The following is a 20,166-nucleotide window of genomic DNA, read 5'->3' as shown; positions in this document are numbered from 1 at the left end:
TATTTTTGGTGGAACAAAAAATAAACCAAATTCCCTTAATAGGGGGTTTCCAAAATATGTGGGAGATTTTTTGCAACGGCGCGTTCTATAGTATCAAAATTCATTGCAACATTTGATCCGTACATAGTGAAACATCGCAAATACACTTGCTGAAACATCGTAAAACTACTGGTTGAAACATCGAAAGAGATCATATGCAACATTAAAAAAAATATCAATAGAAAAGCTAAAATATTTTTTTTGTCGAAATATAATCATGTGTGGTCTTGTTGTAAAGATTAATTGCAACGAATATAATGGTGTGATCGGATCGTAGATTGGATAATTAGTTTAAGAGAAAATCGTTTTAAAGTAAGAGTGGCAGTAGGCGCGGGCGTCCAAGGCGTCCGATTTTTCCACTGCCATCGGACGCCCGGCGCGCAGCATTTCCCTAGTTCTGTTGTTGGAATTAATTAATTAATAAGTAAATTACACTAGCGATACTTAAATTTGTAACGAGGTTTCACTTAGATCCACGAACTTGCAAAACGTGCGTCGAGATCCCTAAACTTGGTTTAACGTATCATCCCGGTCCAAAGCCTAACCATGGTCTTGCCAACATGGTATGCCACATGGACGATGATATAAACTTCAAAAAACTATTGGTAGTATAAATTAAATATCATCTTCTTAAACAAACCTTGTTCTATCTATTCTATTTATCTATTAAGTATGTAATATTATATAAAAACGTGTGACTACTAACGCGTTGCTAGCTTGATCATTCTGATATACTCTGGCATTAAGTCATAATGTCATACTAGTATCTTGCAAATGACTGTCTAATACCTGGCCGTCTGATCAGATAATTTATTTGACTTCTGATGATTAGATTTATCATGCTTCCGCGCTTCAAAAGGGAATTAATTAAGTGCAAGATAACACACCACATGTTATAACAGTATAAATATATGATTGATTAATTTGTAACTATATACTACTACGCGGCCGTCAGACGGTGCTAATTAAATAATTAAGGACTGACCAGGTTACTGTTAAATGGAGTACGAAAAACTGAATAATTAATAATAACATATATAGATCGAGAAGAAAATTTAAACACACGAGCAACACAATGCATGCATGTTCTAGAAAAACTAAATTGTTGAATGACGCGGAAACTGCAGATTCGTTTCTTTGCATCATATGGATCGGTCGGTCCACTGCTATAGGCGTCAACTCCATGCATCGAAATATATGGGAATTAACTAACGCTGAACCTTCTGTCCTCTTACCTTAGTAAGTATTGCCTGCTGGATCATCTCTATCATCTTATATATAGGAGTATATAGCTATCATCAGATCGACCGATGATTTCGATAGTAAGTTGCAGCAGAGACAAGTCGCAAATTAGACTCACTACATATATACGTATATACTTGCGAACTCTGATTATATTGTCGATCCAGGAGCAACCGAGATTAATCCTCTCCTTAGATTAGATACCATATAATCACTGACAGTGCCATGGCATCGTCAGCTTCGTCGGTGTTCGCGGCCTTCGACAAGGACGGCGACGGCAAGGTGTCCGCGTCCGAGCTGCGGGGCTGCATGGCGGCGGCGCTCGGGGAGGAGGTGTCCGAGGAGGAGGCGGCGGCGATCCTCGCAACGGCCGACACCGACGGCGACGGCTTGCTGGACCACCACGAGTTCATGAGGCTCTCTGCTGCTCATCAGTTGCAGGAGCCAGCGGAGGAGAGCCTAAGGTGCCTGAGGGAGGCGTTCGACATGTACGCGGAGGAGGAGGAGACGGCGGTGATCACGCCGGCGAGCCTGCGGCGGATGCTGAGGCGGCTGGGGTCAGAGCATCAGCGGCTGGAGATGGAGGAGTGCAGGGCCATGATCTGCAGGTTCGACCTCAACGGCGACGGCGTGCTCTCCTTTGACGAGTTCAGGGTCATGATGCTCATGGCTTGACCTACGTTTTATTTTGTTGCACTATTTCTCATTCATTCATTCGTTTGTTGTCAATTATTTAATTAGTGCAGATGACAGATTGATAGCTTGGTAATTCCTCATGTGTCCATATGATGATAGATTCATTCAATTTTATTGTTTTTTTACTTTGCAATTTGCATGCCATGAGGCATGAGTTTACCATAGCACGCACGAGGAAGAATAGCTAGGTCTAGGACAACTTTGTTCAATGTTGATGGATAGAGACACAAGAGAAGAGATGGAAGAGTAAGCCCTGCCCTGCAGCTTCCCCATTTCAACGTTTTAGACGACGGCAGACGGGCAGAGCCCATTGTTTGCATTGCACTGGGTCTTTCTAGATTAACAATATAGAAGAGTCTAGTCAATGTTGCAGAATCGAGCAACTTCGACGAAAAACACCATCCTCTGCCGTCGTAACCCTCTCTACATATCGATTCGTGACCAAGCGACATGCAAACGCGTAGATTTTGTTCGGATAACCAGCTTCATAACAAATCCAACTAGCAAATCACATGCAAACGCGTCGATTTTGTTCGGATAACCAGCTTCATAACAAACCCAATTAGCAAATCACACAGCATGCAGTGCAGGGGTGAAGGCTGCAACAAGGCAACCGATCGAGGAACACTTGCATTGCTTTGTTGTACACCACAGCAACCAGGGTTGGCAAATGCATTTATTTACTCAAAGAAAAACCCATATAATACTATAGAATACACAAGTCACTGGCAAGAGCGAAATATTCAAATACTCCATCTTTTTGTCCAAAGAAAAAAATATCAGGTACAAAATTCAAACAGCTGGACATGAGACCGTAAACAAGTAACATACAGACAATGGTGTTCCTGTTTATGGCTGCCAACGCCAACCACTACGGCAAAGTGTACATGCAAAATGTCTACAAGCTTTTTTATCACACAACCTATACAAATAATGGTACCAGCCTTTGCAGCTCCCGCTCAACCTAACAACCATCCCTCATCCTATCCCATCGTAATATAATATATATAGCAACCAGCAATTAACTCGACCTGGCTAGAGATTTCACTCGCCAAAATTGTCCTGGTACCAAAAGAATCAGTTTAAACAACCAATAATAGCACATCTACAACTTGAAAGATGCCTCCTCTTCTGTGTAAATTGAAATTCTTATCTAAATGAACTCTTCACAAGTGGATGATAACTCAGTAGCTTCCCATTGGAGGCATCCCATATGCTGGCATAGGTCCAGGACCCATCGGAGGCATCCCCATTCCGCCCATCGGAGGCATGCCCGGCATCCCCATTGGCGGTGGAGGACCGCCCATACCAGGAGGAGCAGGCAAGGCAAGAGGAAGCAATTGGGCATACATGTTCTGCACCATACAATGTAATACCACTCGTCATGCTGCCTACTAAATAATAACAGAATGATAAACAAAAGAAGAGCAATCTCTATAGATTACCTGCTGAGCAACAAGATCTTTTTCTTCCTTCTCTTTAGCCCTTACTTCATTCTGTGATTCAATCCTGTCCTTCACTAGCTCATCAACCTTGCTTGTGTACTCCCGAATGAACTGCACGCAAAGCAAGCTTTGTTGTTATGGCAAACTGTACGTAAATGAATAGTCCCAAACACATGAACGGAAACAAGATACCTGTAACAGATAGGGGAATGCAAAGTCCACCATGTTGTTCATCCATGCAAGCTCAAGAGCAACATCCGCACGGATCAAGTCATAACAAATAAAGAGACAAGAAGCAAAGCATTCTTTCTTTCCCTGCAATACACAATTATAGATGTTACTCATCAGAATGCAATACAGATTATGCCTAAATAATAATAAAAAATCAGGTGAGCTTGCTTGTTTCACTTCAATTGGAGTACAGCTTGTCTATTTTTAGATGGCAATGCTACAGAAACTGGATTTCTGGATGCATATTTCCACACACTACATTGCTAGCTCTTAGATATCATCGAACAGAAAATTATGCCACTAAAAACAGCAATAAAAATGCATGGTCTGCATATAACTAGAAGAGATGGCAATGTTACAAGTTAATGCAGCATACTACATGCTAAATATTCAACACAAAAATAAGATAGAAATTTATGGGCTTAAATCAAACCTGTTCAATGAAATAGACAAGCAAATCTTCTGACAGCTCGCGGTCACCAGACTGTGAGCATGTCTCCATGCAATCCTTGTACATGTTGTCTTTCTTCGACAGGGCAATAGATTGCTTCCATCTGCCAGCCTTCTTGTAAATGTAGGCAGCAATCCTCCTCATCTCAAGCAATTCATGCTTCTCAAGCTGATCAAGGCATTCCAGCCATTAGTTATTCAAAATAAAAAAAAAAGGAAAAATAACATCAATAAGCAGTACAATCATCTAATCGCTTTACCTTCTGGGCAAGACCTATCTGATCAAAGTTGTCATGCATATCAACCGATTCACGGAGTCTCTCATAATCCTCCTCTTCAACATAAAGCTCATTCAAAGATTCATTCACAGCAGAGACATTGTTGCTCTGAACTGCAACCATGTATGGTTTCACAAGATGCAACTGACCAGCCTGTACAAAGAATAATGAAATAGTTCAAAATTTTGAAACGGAGCAAAACTGATAGACCAATAGAAGGCCCTGCCATAAGAAACAAACCTTGCGCATTATGTCCACGACTCTTGTATGATCCAAACGAAGCGCGAGTACATTGAGAAGGTCATTGATGAGATCAGGATGCTCTTGCAGATAGAAGTGCACTGCCTTGTAGTATAGCTCAACATTTGCAACTTTAACAGCAACATCCTTAAATTGCATATGATCCCATGCATCCGGAGAATGGTTCATAATAGTGGTGGCAGCATTGTCAAATTCATCATACTGGATGTATAGGTAAGTAAGCTCTTTCCAGTGCTGCTGTTCATCACAAGCACGGATAAGCTTAGGAATGTTGAGACGTGTGGAGAAAAGTTTGATGTGTTCCATGAGCTTCTCAGGGCGATATCTAGCATAGAGGACTCCTAATTCTGTGAAGATGCCCATGTGAGCACGCTCCAGTCCTAGACCACTTTCCATGAGGGAAATAAGTTCATTGAAACATCCTCTGTTCTGGTAGTATTCACTTACTTCCTCCAAATCATCAACCTATACAAAAAAAGGGTGTTAGAAAAAATCTAGATAAGAAAAGACTTGTACTGAAATATGTTTTAGTTCTAACAGGTTGGTCCTGTATATATACCTGGACAATAATATTGAGACCACATATTTGTGCTAGCCGGAACTCCTCGGCATCAACACAAGCAAAGCAGACTTCCTTCCATGTTTTAGCACTGTTAGCCTTGCGAGCAGCATCCACAGCACCTTGGAACTGCTTCAGCTTAACAAGGGTAACAGCCAGCTTAGCCCAGTTTGAGATGAAGGCATAGATGATCTTTGCTGCTTCATAAAGTTCTTCATCATACAGACGATCACCAACATTTTGAAGATTGGCAACATTCGGCATGAGAATGAACTCTTCAATATCACTGAGTCTATCAATCTTAGCATACGCAAAGATGAGTTCTCCATCAACTTTGGGTTCCCTTGCCTTCTGCCTTACCATAAGCAAGTACTTAACTAGATCATCGTATACATTAGCTTCCTCAGCAGCACGGATGACGTCGAGGAAATGTGTTGCATCATCTGCACGAATGAAGGACTCAATTGCTTCACTAACCAAACCTTCACGCAACTGGGCCTTGGCAACCTGGCTCCAAACAGCATCTTCTTCAACACGGAATGCAAACTCTTCAGCTCTTTCTATGCTTCGGATGTTGTCCAATAGAACATTGACAGCCTGCACATTTAAGTTGAACTTCTTGAAGATAGCGAAAGCCTCCTCAAACAGCTGTGCTTCAACTGCTACTTCTCCAACAGCAGGCCCATCAAAGTTGTCCAGCCTGTTGACATAGTCCATGACCCTGGATGGGTCAGCCTTGATGGCTGTCAAGATGAGAAGGTTCTGCAGATTGAAGTTTCCACTGAAAGCAGAATTCTGAAGGACGATCTTTTCAAGAAGTTCAATCAGTTCATGGGGAAGATCAGCTGTCATGAAAGCCTTAACGGCAGCAGACACTTGCTCGGGGCTCTTGCTTTCAGGCAAAGCCGTAGAAACCACTTGGTCAATGAGTTGCCTTCTATATTCATTTTCAGGCTGTAGAACTTTATCCCACAGATCACCATCCATTCTTTCAACCACATACCTGGCAATTCAAATCGATTTCTATGTAAGCAATCAATAAATGGATTTAAAGATTCAGAAGAAATAAAATTAAAAGGTATGAAGAATAAAAACAATTTGCATACCTAGCTTGCAGCTTGAACAGTGAGTTTTTATTGGTGACATTAATAAGTTCATCATCACACTGTCCACGTCTGTAAGCAACAACAGCAAGGGTAGGATCCCGCTTTTCACAGTATTTACCGACCACGCGAGAGTCATAAAATGGATTGGTGGTAAGGAAGTGCTCAGGATTATTGTTGCTGTCAATGATGATTTTTCCAAGAGCATTGTGCACATGGACATCTTGGCTACCCTCGCTCACTAAGTGCTCCAAAAATTGTGTCAGCAGCCGTAGGCGGTTCCTGAAAAAAGAAATATAAAAGATGAGGTCAGCAACGAAACAAAAAAGCATATGTTTGTGTGCGTGTGCACATGCCCTTAAGCTGGCTGTGGAATACAAGATAATATAAAGAATCATACCTCTTCTCGCATTCATCAACTAGTGGCTCAACAGGAAGGAGAGAACGGACAGACAGAATCAAGCCCTTAATGAAATCTTCAGGGCACTCATCATCAAGTAGCTGTCCAACAACTAATGGAGCATTTCCAGGGTTCACCTACAATATAAAGGAAAATAAGCATTTAAATACATAGCACATGAGAATGATGATACTCCAATAACACTGAATTGGAAGAGTTGCATACTTTCTGTACATAGCCTTCAATATACCGAAGCATATTATTTGTATACAGATAGTGGGTCAAATCTGGAACAAATCCAAAGCGGTCGCAGACATTAATCAGCGGACGGGCATCAGGTAGTTTCGCTTCCATTAAAAAGTTCTTTGTCTTCTCCGCATCATAAAAGTTGGATTCCCTGGTTACACGTTCAACTTCTTTGATCTGTCCAGTCCTAGCAGCTGCTTCTATGTATTTGAAATGAATATCTGGATCCTCACTGTTGAATGTAAAGAACGATATTAAGGTGCGCCACGTTAAGAACAAAATTGCTTCGCACATATCAACATCAGGAGTAGTTAACTACCTGGAACTCAAATAAGCTCCCAAGAAAAAGTAAAGGCCCTCGTAAGATTTGAATTGCTCAAACAGTTTTATGCAAGCATCAACCCCTAGCTGCTCAGAGTATTCTTTGGCAGCCTGCAGATATGACACATGTTTCGATAATAATCAGAACCAATGTGAGAAGTGACAAAAAAGGGAAGGTCAAACTAAACGTAGCAAAAATACCTGTACAACAATTTGAAGATTCCCTCTTAGATTGACCAGCAGAAGGTCCTTCATGCACTCCAAAGCCCACTCTCTTGAAAGAGTGCCAAAGAACTCAACAAGTGCCTGTTCAATAATGGTGTAAATGGACCACCCCAGCCAGTAATAATAGACAGGCAACAAAGCATAACTTAAGATAACAAACCTGTGGCTCAATGGCATGGGTATTCACCATGACACGCTTGATATCTGGTAATTCTGTGTAATGCTGCATCACAATATAATGTTAATTAAACAGACAGGCAAAGAAAAAAAAAGTAAACCAAAACAACAAAAAGGTACTGACCTGGAGAGCTCGCAAGTACAAGCCAGCCTTTTCACAAAGCTGAGCAACACGAGGGCGATCATAATGACTGAACATACCATTAGCAAGGATGGCATCAGCAACATTTGGGTAAGTGACCAAGTTGATCTCCAAAACCTACAATCAATTCAAACAGAAACTACTGAGCAACACAACAGTATAAAGGTAAAAGAAGCCACTGAGAAACATGGCAATGCAAAGGTAAAAGGCCAAACTTATTGGGAAAAAACTGCTAACCTTGGTTTGAAGAAAAGCATGCTCCGGCAAGTTTGGCTTTAAAACATCCAGCAGGAAAGCTGTTGCCTCACGTATCATGTTTCTCTGTTAAAAAATGGGCATGGTAAGGCAAGACACAACTGAATTTCATGGTAAAAAAGCAAAGGTATTACATACCAACTATGCATTGAAATGAATTAAAAGGATACCTGAAGGAAGAGATCAGTTATAGTATTGTAATCAACTGGACAGCCCCCCTCCATTTGTGACATCATGAGCGCAAAGTTGACAGCTCCCTGGTAAAAGAGATATACAGTAAATAATAAATTTTGCAAATAAAAATCAACAACCCACAGAACAAAGCAGAATATTTCACCCTAGCCCAAAATAGCTTAACCAATAAATTACCTGTGGATCCGTACGTAAAATGGTCTGGAGGAGGAAGAGGTAGTCAGGGGTGTATCCAACCTGAAACAGCAAATGTATTAGGCCAACAGTTTACATCAAAGCTGAACTCTTACAGCTGAAAATGAGGATTCATCAGTACTGAACAAATATACCTGCTTTGAATATATAAGGATCTTGTCAAATTCCCTTCTTTCAGCAAAAGCGGCAACAACTTTAGGGGTTGCCCTAGCCTTTATGTATATTTTCAGAGCAAGATCATTGTCCACAGTCTACACCAAAGAGTGCAGGTATCAATTAATGAACAATCCAGACAGTCAAACAGGACACAGTGTAACAAAATCGATATGTGCAATCAACAAACAACTTAAGATCCATTTTACCTTGACAAGATCTCCAAGTTCTTCACTGCACTCCAATTTGTCTTCAGCCAACCAGTTTTCCAAAAGGTTCTTTTTGTTCTGATTGACAACAAGTCGAGATAGCTCAAGAGACTCGTAAGCATTGAGCTTCCCCCGAGTTAGCAATGTGCCAAAGTACTGCAAGAGTGGAGGCGTTTGCCCAGCTTGAACAGGAACACTCTGCATTTTAAAGCACAGAAACGAAAAAGCTAAGTCAAGCAGAAGAGCATAAGCATTAAGATTAGTTGTACAGTCCCAACACAGGAAAGTAAATGAAAATAATAATGGTAATGCATTCACTATGTTTGAAGCATTTATCAAATAAAACCTCAAGAAAGTAACGGTAAGTAGTTACCAGGTGTTTCCATTATGCAGTAAAACAGAAGGAACATTTTTTTTATTCATAAAGCCCAATGATTTTATAACGAAGTCACCATAGTAGTCGCATTGCTGAAATTGCTATGGTAAGAGTCACACTAATCTCTATAATCTAGGGCCAGCATAGTAAACATGATGCATCATCCATCAGTTCACATAATTTTAAGCTTTTAACAGTACAGAATGTGAAAAATAGCTGTAAAATGGAGGTAAAGAAGTGTTAATAGCTCTGTAATCAAGAGCAGAAATGCACCTGAAATTTTGCAACAGTATCAGGAGTTCGGAGAAGACCTTGAGGAGATTCTGCAGCCAACTCAGCTGCTTCCTTGTATTTTGTTTGTGCAAACAATTCTTGAAACCTTTGCACAACCTGCAATATAAAACATTAAACTCGCTATCATATCTTGCAGGAAAATATATGCCACTGATAAAACCAGCATAGGTAACAAGCGTAAATTGCAATTGTAACAGCATCACAACAAAAGCATAGAAGTAATGGAACTTACCAAGTTCTCTGCCCCAGGAAGATTAGCTCTTTTGGCAAGATTTACAGCTAGTTCAAGGTTATTTAACTGCATAAAACAAATGTGTTAAAAACGATAATAGCAAGCACATAAGCCAAGTAATTTAAGAGCAGGAGAACATACTTGACTGCTGACAAAAGGCACAATGGTTGCATCATTAACTGTGGCATGTAAAACCTGTCCTCTCCTATTGATGGCATAAAAACCACCACATGCAGAAGACTCTGCTGTCAAGAATATAGGATCTGGACTAATTCTATTTCTATAGACCGCTGCAGCTGTTTCCAAGTCATATACAAATAAAAGGCCAAGCTTCGTAATTACATAGATAAGGCCATACTTCTGAGAGATCTGTAATTGACAGAAAATTTAAAAAAATTAGATCTATGCGGTATCTAACAGGGTATACTTCCTTTAGAGTGCAAGATATTCACCTGCATGGCCACAGGAAAATCATCCTGAAAATCTGGGGGGAAGAAGAGATCAGCTTGCTTCTTGGAAAACCCTGGTTTCCCTGAAATAAATGATAGGAAGAACGAGTGAACAGAGGAATGATTTATCCATGAACATTTATTCACTGTTAATGGCCTACAAGGAGAAGAATGGGGTGGAATATAGAACCATTTGCAGAATAGCACTGACTACACTAAATGACAAATGTGTGTTTGATAAAAGGCATTCTACTTATTTCTTACTCTGCTAGAAACTTGAAAATAGAAACAAAACAAATCTTGAAAATTTCCAGAGACAAACCTGGCTGGGCACCCAATTCAATAACATGCAACTTAGAAGTGATCTGCCCAGCATTAGTTGTCTTTGAGGCAAAGCAGATGAGAGTTGAAGGGTTCTCGTTGCCCACGACCTGTGGAGGAAAAATAAAAGGAAAATTTGGCAAATAGTAGAACAAAGAATATGTAACCAGCACAAATATAACTGGAGTACCGGACATTACCTTAAATGATGCAAAGGATGCTGCATGGGCTTCAAGTGCCTGACTACGTTGCTGATCCACAGAAAAAAGTTGCATATTTCCCTTCACCAGTTGTGGCCTCTGATGGGTGAAAAAGAGAGCACATCAATGTTAGGATGATATAGAACAAAGCATTACGTAATAAACTTTTAAGAACTGCTCCAGCATAGGTGTAGCATATTTCCTACAACTTTCGAAAATATATGTAGTCTTTTACACTATGCCCAAAAGGATTTTGATCTTTACACCATTGCAGCCTGTTATATCGGAACTTATTAACAAACATACCTCTGGAGCACCAGGTGCAATTCCAATAAGCACAAGCCACTTCTCAGATGGATCACATCGATAGTTGATAATTTGATTGTTGGCCAAATTAGCCGTCCTATCGAACATCTTGGCCGGTTCAGAATCTCCTGTATTACAACAAATACATGCAAAAAAAATCATTGGTTTGTATCGATATGATCCAAATAATGCAAAGCAGCGAATAATAATTGGACAAAAGTTCAGATCAATAGTTCAATACCCTCAATTGACCAGTGATAAACTGATGTTTGTGTTACCAAACCCAACAACTTTGGGGTGATCCATTTCCAAAACACAACCTGTGATTGTGAAAAGAAAATAAAATATGCAAAGAATACATTAAGATTATAGGATACAATTTAAACAAAGTGGTTACGCATACTTTGGCAAAACTTCAAATTTTGTACCTGCTCAGGCATCTGGTGGGACTTAATTTTTGTTTTAGCCTCAATGTTGAAGATTTGCAGGTGATCCTGTGTTGTCCCAGGTATTTGAGCTGCAAATTCCAGCAACAAAAAAAAGTTAAACAGCTGGTAAGTTGCAAAAGTAAAGACATCATTCTGCTTCTACGTAAGCAATTAGTAAGCTAGCCAGACACCATGATGTCAATGTATAAACTAGGCATTTTAAATTGAATGTTGAATGTCAGACAAACACTGGTGATGGTAAACATTAGAAAAGTTTATTGCCAGTATGAATCCAATCTGAAGCAACCTAAAACTAGACATACAAAAGCATGAAGCATGAACAAATTGTGACAATGGTATGAAATAGTATAACAAGTGAACAATTGCCTGGAGAGGATATATTATAAACATCAAGTGCAAGACCAGATGATCTGTACGTCATGTATTCAATTAGGAAGAACAGCGTGGAAATATCCATGTAAGCCCAATCCGAGGTTAAAATTAAGCTTAACTTATGGAGTTATGGGAGAATAAGTTGATGTTGTGGCCATGGCTACAAATATAAGCGAAAACCGAAATGATAGTCGACTCCTAGTCAGTAGCAACTAGCAAGGGCATGGAAACTGTGACTAGGAATGAGCAGCATGAGAATATGAAAACTGTTGGTTTACTATGGAGTAAGTACTCTTGAAGTTGTAAAATGCACAGTTGATCGAGATTCATCGTGAATTTTTAGATAGTAGATCACGAAGCTAAATAATTTGTCAGTCCTTAACATATTGTTATTGGAAATTATACATGTGCGCGAAATTATAGAGGTAAACCACAATTAGCATTCACATTTCTGATGAATTGAACAAGATGAAGCAAATGGTAAGAATAACAGTATGGTTTCCAGCTATGGTAGGATGGCAAAATGAATGTGCTAGGTAGTACTAGTACTAGAACCCAATCTATGGCTCCTTGAATTAAGCAAATAGTAGAAAGATTAGGGAGTAGGAGAGTAGATCGCTAGGAAATAAGTGAAGATCCGAAAGAGTAGATAGCAGGTAGATCTAGGTAGGAAGGAACCTTTGAGGGCGAGGATGCGGGTGTTGGGGTTCATGAGGGCGGAGTCGGCGGTGATGGGCCTGCGGAGGGGCTGCGCGGGCATGGCCATGTCGACGATGACGACGCTGTTCTGCGGGGAGGTCTCGCGGACGCAGATGTATTTCTCCGACTCCATGGTGACGTGGGTGAAGGTGACGAACTGGGGCGCGATCCCCAGGCTGGTGAGCTGCATCGAGCGAGGAGAAGAGATACGAGTCAGGCGCCATTAGCTCCGCCTTGGTTACGAGTGAGATCTCGCGGGGAGGAGTAAGAGGAGAAGAGGATACCGTGAGCGCCTCGCGCATGGCGATGGGGGCGTTGGCCGCCGCCATGGCGAGAGACGGCCGGCGGTGAGATCCCCTCTAGAGCGACGGGGAGGAAGAAGGCGGCGGGTCGTGAGACCCCAACCCCAGACCAAGAGAAGAGAGATCGGATCTGAGGACGAAGCAGATGAAAGAAAGGAGGAGGCACCCCAACCCAATTTAGTGCCTTCTCTTTTGCTTTGCAACAAACATATGGCCTCTTTTTCCTTAATAACCCCCCATCATCCCTGTATTCACTCTCTCACCCACTACTCCCATCAATTTTATTACTAACACAGGTTTACTTAATGACATAAATCACCCTTAACTACTTCACACCCAAGTTATTGGTTTCCTAAAAGCATCTCAAAGGGATTTTGTACATTTTCACAGCAACATCTCCCCCAAAACTGTTGTGCTCTCCAACCCACTCTTCAAATCTTACCGTCTATATTTAGGGCTTGTTTAGTTGGCAAAAAAATTTTACCCATACATGTTATATCAGATATACGGACACACATTTGAAGTATTAAACGTAATCTAATAACAAAACAAATTACATACTCCCAGGAATCTGTGAGACGAATTAATTAAACCTAATTAATCCATCATTAGCAAATGTTTACTGTAGCACCGTATTGTCAATCATGGTGCAATTAGGCTTTAAAGATTTGTCTCGCAAATTCCTGGTGAACTGTGTAATTGGTTTTTCTCTACATTTAATACTCCATATATGTGTCCAAACATTCAAAGTGACAACGTGAAAAATTTTGTTTGGGAACTAAACAGGCCCTTAACTTTCTCATCTAAAGTTATTATAATATGAAACTCATGGTCAAAGGGTCAAAAGTTCTGGTGCCTCTTGATATAGTTAACTAAATGTTGTCCAAGCTAGATTGTTTAATTTATTTAAGGGGTGATATACTACCATCAATAATATTTAGAGTTGCCCCGTCACTATTGATGTAGCCAACTAAATATTGTCCAAGCTAGATTTCTTTTGTGCTAAATGGCTGATTGGATGGATGATTTGTGGTAATTATAAATTTTACAAACAAACAAATTAACTATTATAAAGTTAAAAATAGTGTTTAAATGGTTTTCTAAAAATTCATATATAGAAAGTTTTTTTCAAAGTCACATTGTCTAAGGGTTCGAAAATCATGCATATTTATCTATAAATCCGTTAAGAATAAAAGAACAGAGAAAAAAGGCTGTTTTAAAATGATTTGTGCCTAATAACACCTAGCGGCTCATAGTTTCACCTATGCTTTCTTATCCGTATGGCTTATTAGCAAGCAAAAAATAAGAGAGTAAAACTTTTATATGCATAAATTTAACGATTAAAAGCAAATGATGTAAAATAAACTAAATTTTGGCTTATAAGCATATGTATAAGGGTCTCATTGTTTAGGTTTAGACTTTTAAGTCAGTTTTTTTAGTTTATATAATTTATAAGCAAATAGATTTGAAATCCTTAGTTTAGTGGTAGAGTTATATCTCTATCTTATATAAGCCAAAAAAAACTTTCCGAACATAGCTTTTGACTTAATAGTGTTAGTGTAAAGTGACTTATGGTTTTTAAAAAGCCAAACGAAAAAAACGCTTATGTATTTAGGCTTAGACTTTTCGGCTTGTAAGTGATTATATGCCTTAAAAAAAGAGCACGACGCTTCTATGCTCTTCAACTAGCCAACTACCATTAGAGGGCAATTTGCAAATACCAACATTTAAGGGTGCTCCATTGCAAAGATACATGCTAGCGGTAAGTATTCGTACAACATGGGAGTTGGCCTCATCTTCTTGGTCTAGCACTACTACAGCTACTTCACTTAGATCTGATAACACTTATTAGAGCAAATCTCAGCCGCATAAGGTGAAGCTGAGCTGTTAAGCTCATGTGAACGTAGGTATGATCTGGAAAGAGATGCAGGCAGGCTGCTGCGAGTTGTTGCATATAGAGCAACGAAAAGGCATTAGGAGAAATAGTTTGGATTATACAGAGACTTGTTTTGAGGTTGACTGTTTTTTTTTTCTTGTGAGTTAGTTAAACTCTCCGGGTTAAAAATACATTACCTTGCTAAGGTCGCTAATGGCAACTGATAAGTTAGGAGTTAGCTGATTCCAAGACAAAGATTTATCGTCTCGTTGTAGGTGATTTCTTCGGTTAACTGAAATGGGTAATTTCTGAGACAAGATTTATCATGAACTTCAGAATACATAAAAGATTTCTCAAGGAGCTATATTTTTCTCAGGAGTAGGATCGACGTGAAATTAATTATTTCGATGAGTGAATAAATGGAAGTTAAGGTGGCGTATGCACATATACGGCCCAAACACAAAAGGAAGGCCATCTGGGCCAATCTCACACCGACTGCTCTTCTCAGACAAAAGCATCACGCCATCAACACATAATACTAACAAATTGATCTCAGATTAATCACTGTGCCCCCCTGTATATATGTATTGCCAGCTGATTTCACAGTCCAGAGTATCGAGTGTCTACAACAGTGCTGTTTGCTCAATTGGTTAGCTCAAAACTAATTTACAATTCAATTGAACGATTTTACATGCCATCAGTAAACAGCCCACTCCATCCTTTCTCTCTCTAGCTTGATTTTCTTCACCAAACTACCAAAAAAATTGAATAGTAATGATACATTTCCTATATAGTATACGATGGGGCAAAAAAAATCATGCTCCCTGCTTGTCATTGTGGAGGGAGAGAGGGATGTGTGGATGGAGGGGAGGATTTGGAGAGGATCCTGGTGTAGAGTATCTGGTTCCAGACGTCTGGTACCCCAGGAAGGCACCAATGGATGCAGTCAGCGTACTTCTGTGGGTCAGCCTTCTGCTCCGGTGTCAACAGTTTACCCTGACGGATGGAATACAATGATGTGTGGGCATCCTTCCTGTAATCTGACATCCTTGTGATGTCGATCAACGACACTGGAACATTCTTCATGTTTTTAGCAACTTTTGCTACCAGGTCGTACATCCGCATGTCATGGTTGAGATCCAGTGGCTTGGTGTAGTTGAGGACTGGAAGTGTCTCCTTTACGCATTTGATCCCGTTCGGGTTCCCCCATTGTGCTGGGCTGTTTTTAAGATAGCATCACAAGAGGGGAAAAAAATGCTTCAGCGATGTAAATAAATTAGAAATGCATGTACCATAATGTTAATTCAAGAGCAGATATCATTAGTTCAATACAACAACAAACAGTAGCAGGTCTTTTGCTGACACAAACACACGATTGATTTAAATTCTATCCTTAATTTCAACCGGTACATGAGTGCATCAGAATGTAAATGTCCCAACATGTCAAGAAAGCGACTTGATTTATAAGCAACTGTGCTCAAATCATTTGCAAATCAATATCTGTACAAATGATGTGGAATAAAATCAAAGCCTAAAGCACCAAATGATGTATGCTTTGTCTCATGGTTGAAAGGATTGGGGTCAAGATGTCAGATGGAGATGAAATATTATTATTATTTGACACCGACACTAACTTCACAAAGTATACTAGTAGTACACATAGTACTTTGTTTTGCACAGGTCATGACGCACAAGGCTCACAACCACCTCACATGATGCCTATATTTTAGTATATTCCACAGTTCCAGTCTTCCAGACTTCCAGTAGCACTAACTTCGACAGTAAGATGGTTTAAAAATGTCTTTAGCAATGGATCTGGACAGAGTGTGACTATGAAGCTCACTGCAGGGCTCGTCTGTATTAAATTGGCAAAAGGTGATGGCAGCATCAGTGTTGAACCAACGGCCACCTATACTGATCTTACTACTACAAACATCATATTTTGACATCAAAGAGCATATATGAGAGTTTCATGTTACTGTTTTATATAGAATCTTCTACCACAGCTTCTTTTTTCTGGCTGGTCCAGGTAACATCAACATAGACTAATCTTTCTATGTAAATTCTCCTAGTAAAAGCATCAGGGTTTTGTTGGAAGTAACACTCCCCAATTTTTTTGCCATCTACAACCTACCAACCTAACTCGAAAGATTACAAATTCAACTTTCCAAAAATGGCTACCCAATACATGTACTATCAAACAAAGACTTATTTCAGAAGCATATTAAGCCTATTTTTACATTGCATTTAATTTTGCAGATCATTATTCTTAACAGTAGAAACTCTTCTTTCAGGCAAAGCCAATATCGATATTTTTTAATAGTGAGATTTGTATATGTGGGTATGGTAGTTATCCACATCATTGCAGTTTCTCTGAGATTGGTGAACAGTTTCATTGAGGTACAACATTTCGAACATTACATCACTTCATGTTTGCTGAAAATTGTCTTGTCAAAATGGGCCAGATTCACTAAGGTATGCAATTTGGGGGAAAAAATCTCGTAGGCTATACTGTGCTTATCCCAAATGTTCCATTTGAAATTTAAATTGCTTGCCCACACGGCCACACCCACAAGCACAGAAGCATTTTTGTTTGAAGAAACCATGAAAACTCCCTAAAAGAATCACCAAGGAAGAGTGCACTCCCAGTCTATATATGTATGTGTCTATATACAATAAGAACCCAACACATTTCTTGGTGGACCTAGCTTGTATATAGAAAGAGAAAAAGAACATCTGGTACAACAACAAAAGGAAGGTTGTTTCACATGGGGGCGTGCATAGTGTGATGGAATGGTGTGGCACCTTGTGCTTCACAAGTAACAATCCAGAAAAGAAAAAAGAGCCTTTGAGAATCACACAAAACAATAAATAATACTAGTGGTTCCAAACTAAAGTACTTAAAATTGGTTTACTTGTTCTTAAAGATTTGGAAATAATATATATAAAAGGGGAGGAATGAGGTGTGTTAATCCAGTAAGTTCATAGCACCACGCCTTCTGATTTCAGACATTGGTATGTTCCGAAGTAACTAGTTTGTGCATAGCACCATACTTTCTGTCATTCTGATGCATATACGGATACAGGAGTGATTATTCCAAGACCTACTAGTGAACTAGTATGGAATTATTCCAAGACCTACTAGTGAACTATGGAATTTGAAAGACTCTAAAACCCCAGAAAGTTAGGCGAATTTGTTCCTAGTTTATCACGTGCAAACCTAACAAACGGGTCCAACTGACCTCATTTTCTGGTGGACAATGACATAGTGGCTGTGCTCTGCAGACTGGAACAAGAGGAAGCTTGCTTGTACAGAACGTAATTAGGAGTAACAAACCACTTTATCAGGGATAGGTAGGGTGTCCTATTGCAAACCGACAGTGGTCCACAACATTAAAGATTTCAAGGTTACCAAATTAAGTTTTCCTAGGCCCTGCCCTGGAGGAACTAATTGATGTTCGTAACGAACCGCCATTGCTTGAACTAGAGAGGAGGTAAGAGATAGAGAAATCAGAAATGCAAGCGTTATGATCACCTGTTGTGAAGAGGAGAAATCGTCATGAAGAACACCGAAGTCCTGGCAGGATCAACATTTTGTTCCAGCCATGTCGACCAAGTCTTGAACACACGGCCATAGGTCTCGATCCTTGGCATCTCGTCGTGCTCTGACCAAGAAGTTGAATTTGGCCTCCTGCAAAAATAAAAAAGAATGAAAGAAATTTTAAACACACTAGAAATCCCAGCTAAACTAAAAATTGGTTAAAATAAGTAGTAACATCAATGCATGAATATATCTGAGAAGTTGGTGGGTACAGACCTGACTTTGATGTCTTCGTTGTTCATCCACCAGATGTAGGTGTTGAAGATGAGGTAATCAACGTCCTTCCAGTTGTTGGCATGGCTCTCGATCCGCTCAGGGCTGATGATGCGCTGGTCGATGTGGTGGAAATTGGGGTTGTCGGAGTTGGACTCGACGAGGAAGGGGGCCCAGTAGAACTCGAGGGTGGCGCGGTACTCCTTGGCGTAGAAGATGTTGAAGGAACCGCGCTTGACGATCTTCTTCCTGCCCTTGGATAGGATGGGCTGCACCAGGCACACCAGCGACTCCCACTGGTTCCGATTCAGCGAGTCCCCCACGAACATCATCCGCTTCCCCCGCATCTTCTCCATGAACCGCCGCGCGTCGAACCTGTAATTGAATCAAGTCAAATCGATCCATCTGGAAGAGATGAAATGGCAGATCTAGAACTAGAAGGAACGGGAAGTACGTGGGGAGCGAGCAGTTGTTGGGTTGCCAGCGCCAGTACTGCCATAGGTGGTCGGGGCGGCCATTGGCGAGGCAGGAGACCTGCTTGGTGAGGAAGGTGCATTCCTTCTCCCTGTAGGCCGGGAGGGAGGTGTTGTCGAAGACCCATCGGCCGCGGGAGAGGTCGCAGGTGGGCGGGGGGAGGATTAGCGGGGGTAGGCCCGAGACGTTGTAGAAATCGGCGTCGGGGTAGAGGTAGTCGTCGATGGAGAGCTCGGCGAGGGTGCGGACGTCCTCGCCGTACATGAAGAGGGCGAGGAGGAAGAAGGCGGCGACGAGGGTGGTGACCGGGGAGCGGCGCAGCGCGGAGAGGAGGGAGCGGGAGGAGGAGGCGGGGGGCGGAGTGGAGGGCGGTGGTGGAGGAGGTGAGGTGGTGGTGGTGGAAGGGGGCGACTGCTGCTGTGGCTTGGACATGGCGACGGCGGCCGGACTCGCCCCCTTCCTTTCCTGAGGCTCACCCGCGTGGTGTGCTCCTATAACCCCTGATTTGAAGGGAAGTTTGGTGTCCGTCGGCGTCGGCTGTCTGTCAGTGTCCGCGTCCGATCGGGTTTTGTAGCGTAGGAACTGTTGACTTGGAGAAGAAAGGAGGAGAGGGAGAGACAACCACCCATTTCCACATCTTCAACTATGTTTTACACACCTCTCCATCTCAATTTGATCGTCATCATATTCACATGTGTTATCGTGATCAAGAAAAAAAAACATCATTCTTTCTTAAATTAAACCCTATCGATCAAAATATTATGTTAGACATGCACGTGAGGATGCAATAATACAATTTACTCATGCACAGATAAACAAACGGATATGTAACTATAGCATTTACTCCTACACACATAAACGGATAGAAACACAACACATTTACTCTTACACATGTAAATGGATAGACACCAGTTAGATGACGATCAATTTGAGAATACCTCAGTAATTTTAGAGAGTGATCAAAATGGGATGGAGGGATTACTGTATAATTAATTAATTATTAGTTAAAATAAACTTAAAAATAAATCAATATATTTATTAAAAAAACTTTCATATGTATTTTCTTTCAAAAAAACAAACTATTTAATGAGTTGGGAAGTGTGGACATGAAAAACGAGCAAGTGAAAGTTAGGAAGAGGTGGTAAAGAACAACTATTTGAAACAATGATTAAAAAGGGAATGT

The 20,166-nt window shown here is 40.7% G+C and overlaps 3 protein-coding genes across 3 annotated transcripts; 1 reads left to right on the top strand and 2 right to left on the bottom strand.

Moving 5' to 3' along the window:
• Positions 1-1,359: 1,359 nt before the first annotated feature.
• On the top strand, positions 1,360-2,240 carry LOC127758029 (probable calcium-binding protein CML25/26). Its single transcript, XM_052283645.1, has one exon. The coding sequence runs from the start codon at positions 1,507-1,509 to the stop codon at positions 1,954-1,956; it is 450 nt and encodes a 149-aa protein (XP_052139605.1). The 5' UTR covers positions 1,360-1,506; the 3' UTR covers positions 1,957-2,240.
• A 468-nt stretch (positions 2,241-2,708) lies between these two features.
• LOC127758054 (clathrin heavy chain 2) lies at positions 2,709-12,996 on the bottom strand. The gene is made up of 30 exons (XM_052283675.1): positions 12,802-12,996; positions 12,497-12,701; positions 11,426-11,514; positions 11,239-11,317; positions 10,998-11,125; positions 10,692-10,790; positions 10,493-10,601; positions 10,174-10,253; positions 9,863-10,090; positions 9,722-9,787; positions 9,469-9,585; positions 8,820-9,017; positions 8,592-8,708; positions 8,440-8,499; positions 8,241-8,327; positions 8,053-8,136; positions 7,798-7,932; positions 7,657-7,719; positions 7,473-7,577; positions 7,270-7,382; positions 6,930-7,182; positions 6,705-6,841; positions 6,308-6,586; positions 5,202-6,204; positions 4,622-5,107; positions 4,364-4,534; positions 4,087-4,272; positions 3,615-3,737; positions 3,423-3,533; positions 2,709-3,332 (listed from the first exon to the last, which is right to left on the bottom strand). The coding sequence occupies exons 1-30, from the start codon at positions 12,844-12,846 to the stop codon at positions 3,162-3,164; spliced, it is 5,127 nt and encodes a 1,708-aa protein (XP_052139635.1). The 5' UTR covers positions 12,847-12,996; the 3' UTR covers positions 2,709-3,161.
• A 2,251-nt stretch (positions 12,997-15,247) lies between these two features.
• LOC127757875 (xylan O-acetyltransferase 3) lies at positions 15,248-19,514 on the bottom strand. Its single transcript, XM_052283464.1, has 4 exons — positions 18,964-19,514; positions 18,513-18,884; positions 18,231-18,386; positions 15,248-15,914 (listed from the first exon to the last, which is right to left on the bottom strand). The coding sequence occupies exons 1-4, from the start codon at positions 19,413-19,415 to the stop codon at positions 15,527-15,529; spliced, it is 1,368 nt and encodes a 455-aa protein (XP_052139424.1). The 5' UTR covers positions 19,416-19,514; the 3' UTR covers positions 15,248-15,526.
• Between the last annotated feature and the right edge of the window lie 652 nt (positions 19,515-20,166).

Source organism: Oryza glaberrima, chromosome 12 (genome assembly GCF_000147395.1).
Source record: "Oryza glaberrima chromosome 12, OglaRS2, whole genome shotgun sequence".
NCBI lineage: Eukaryota > Viridiplantae > Streptophyta > Magnoliopsida > Poales > Poaceae > Oryza > Oryza glaberrima.
The sequence above is the reverse complement of the archived record's forward strand: the minus strand, read 5'-3'. Positions and strand labels throughout refer to the sequence as shown.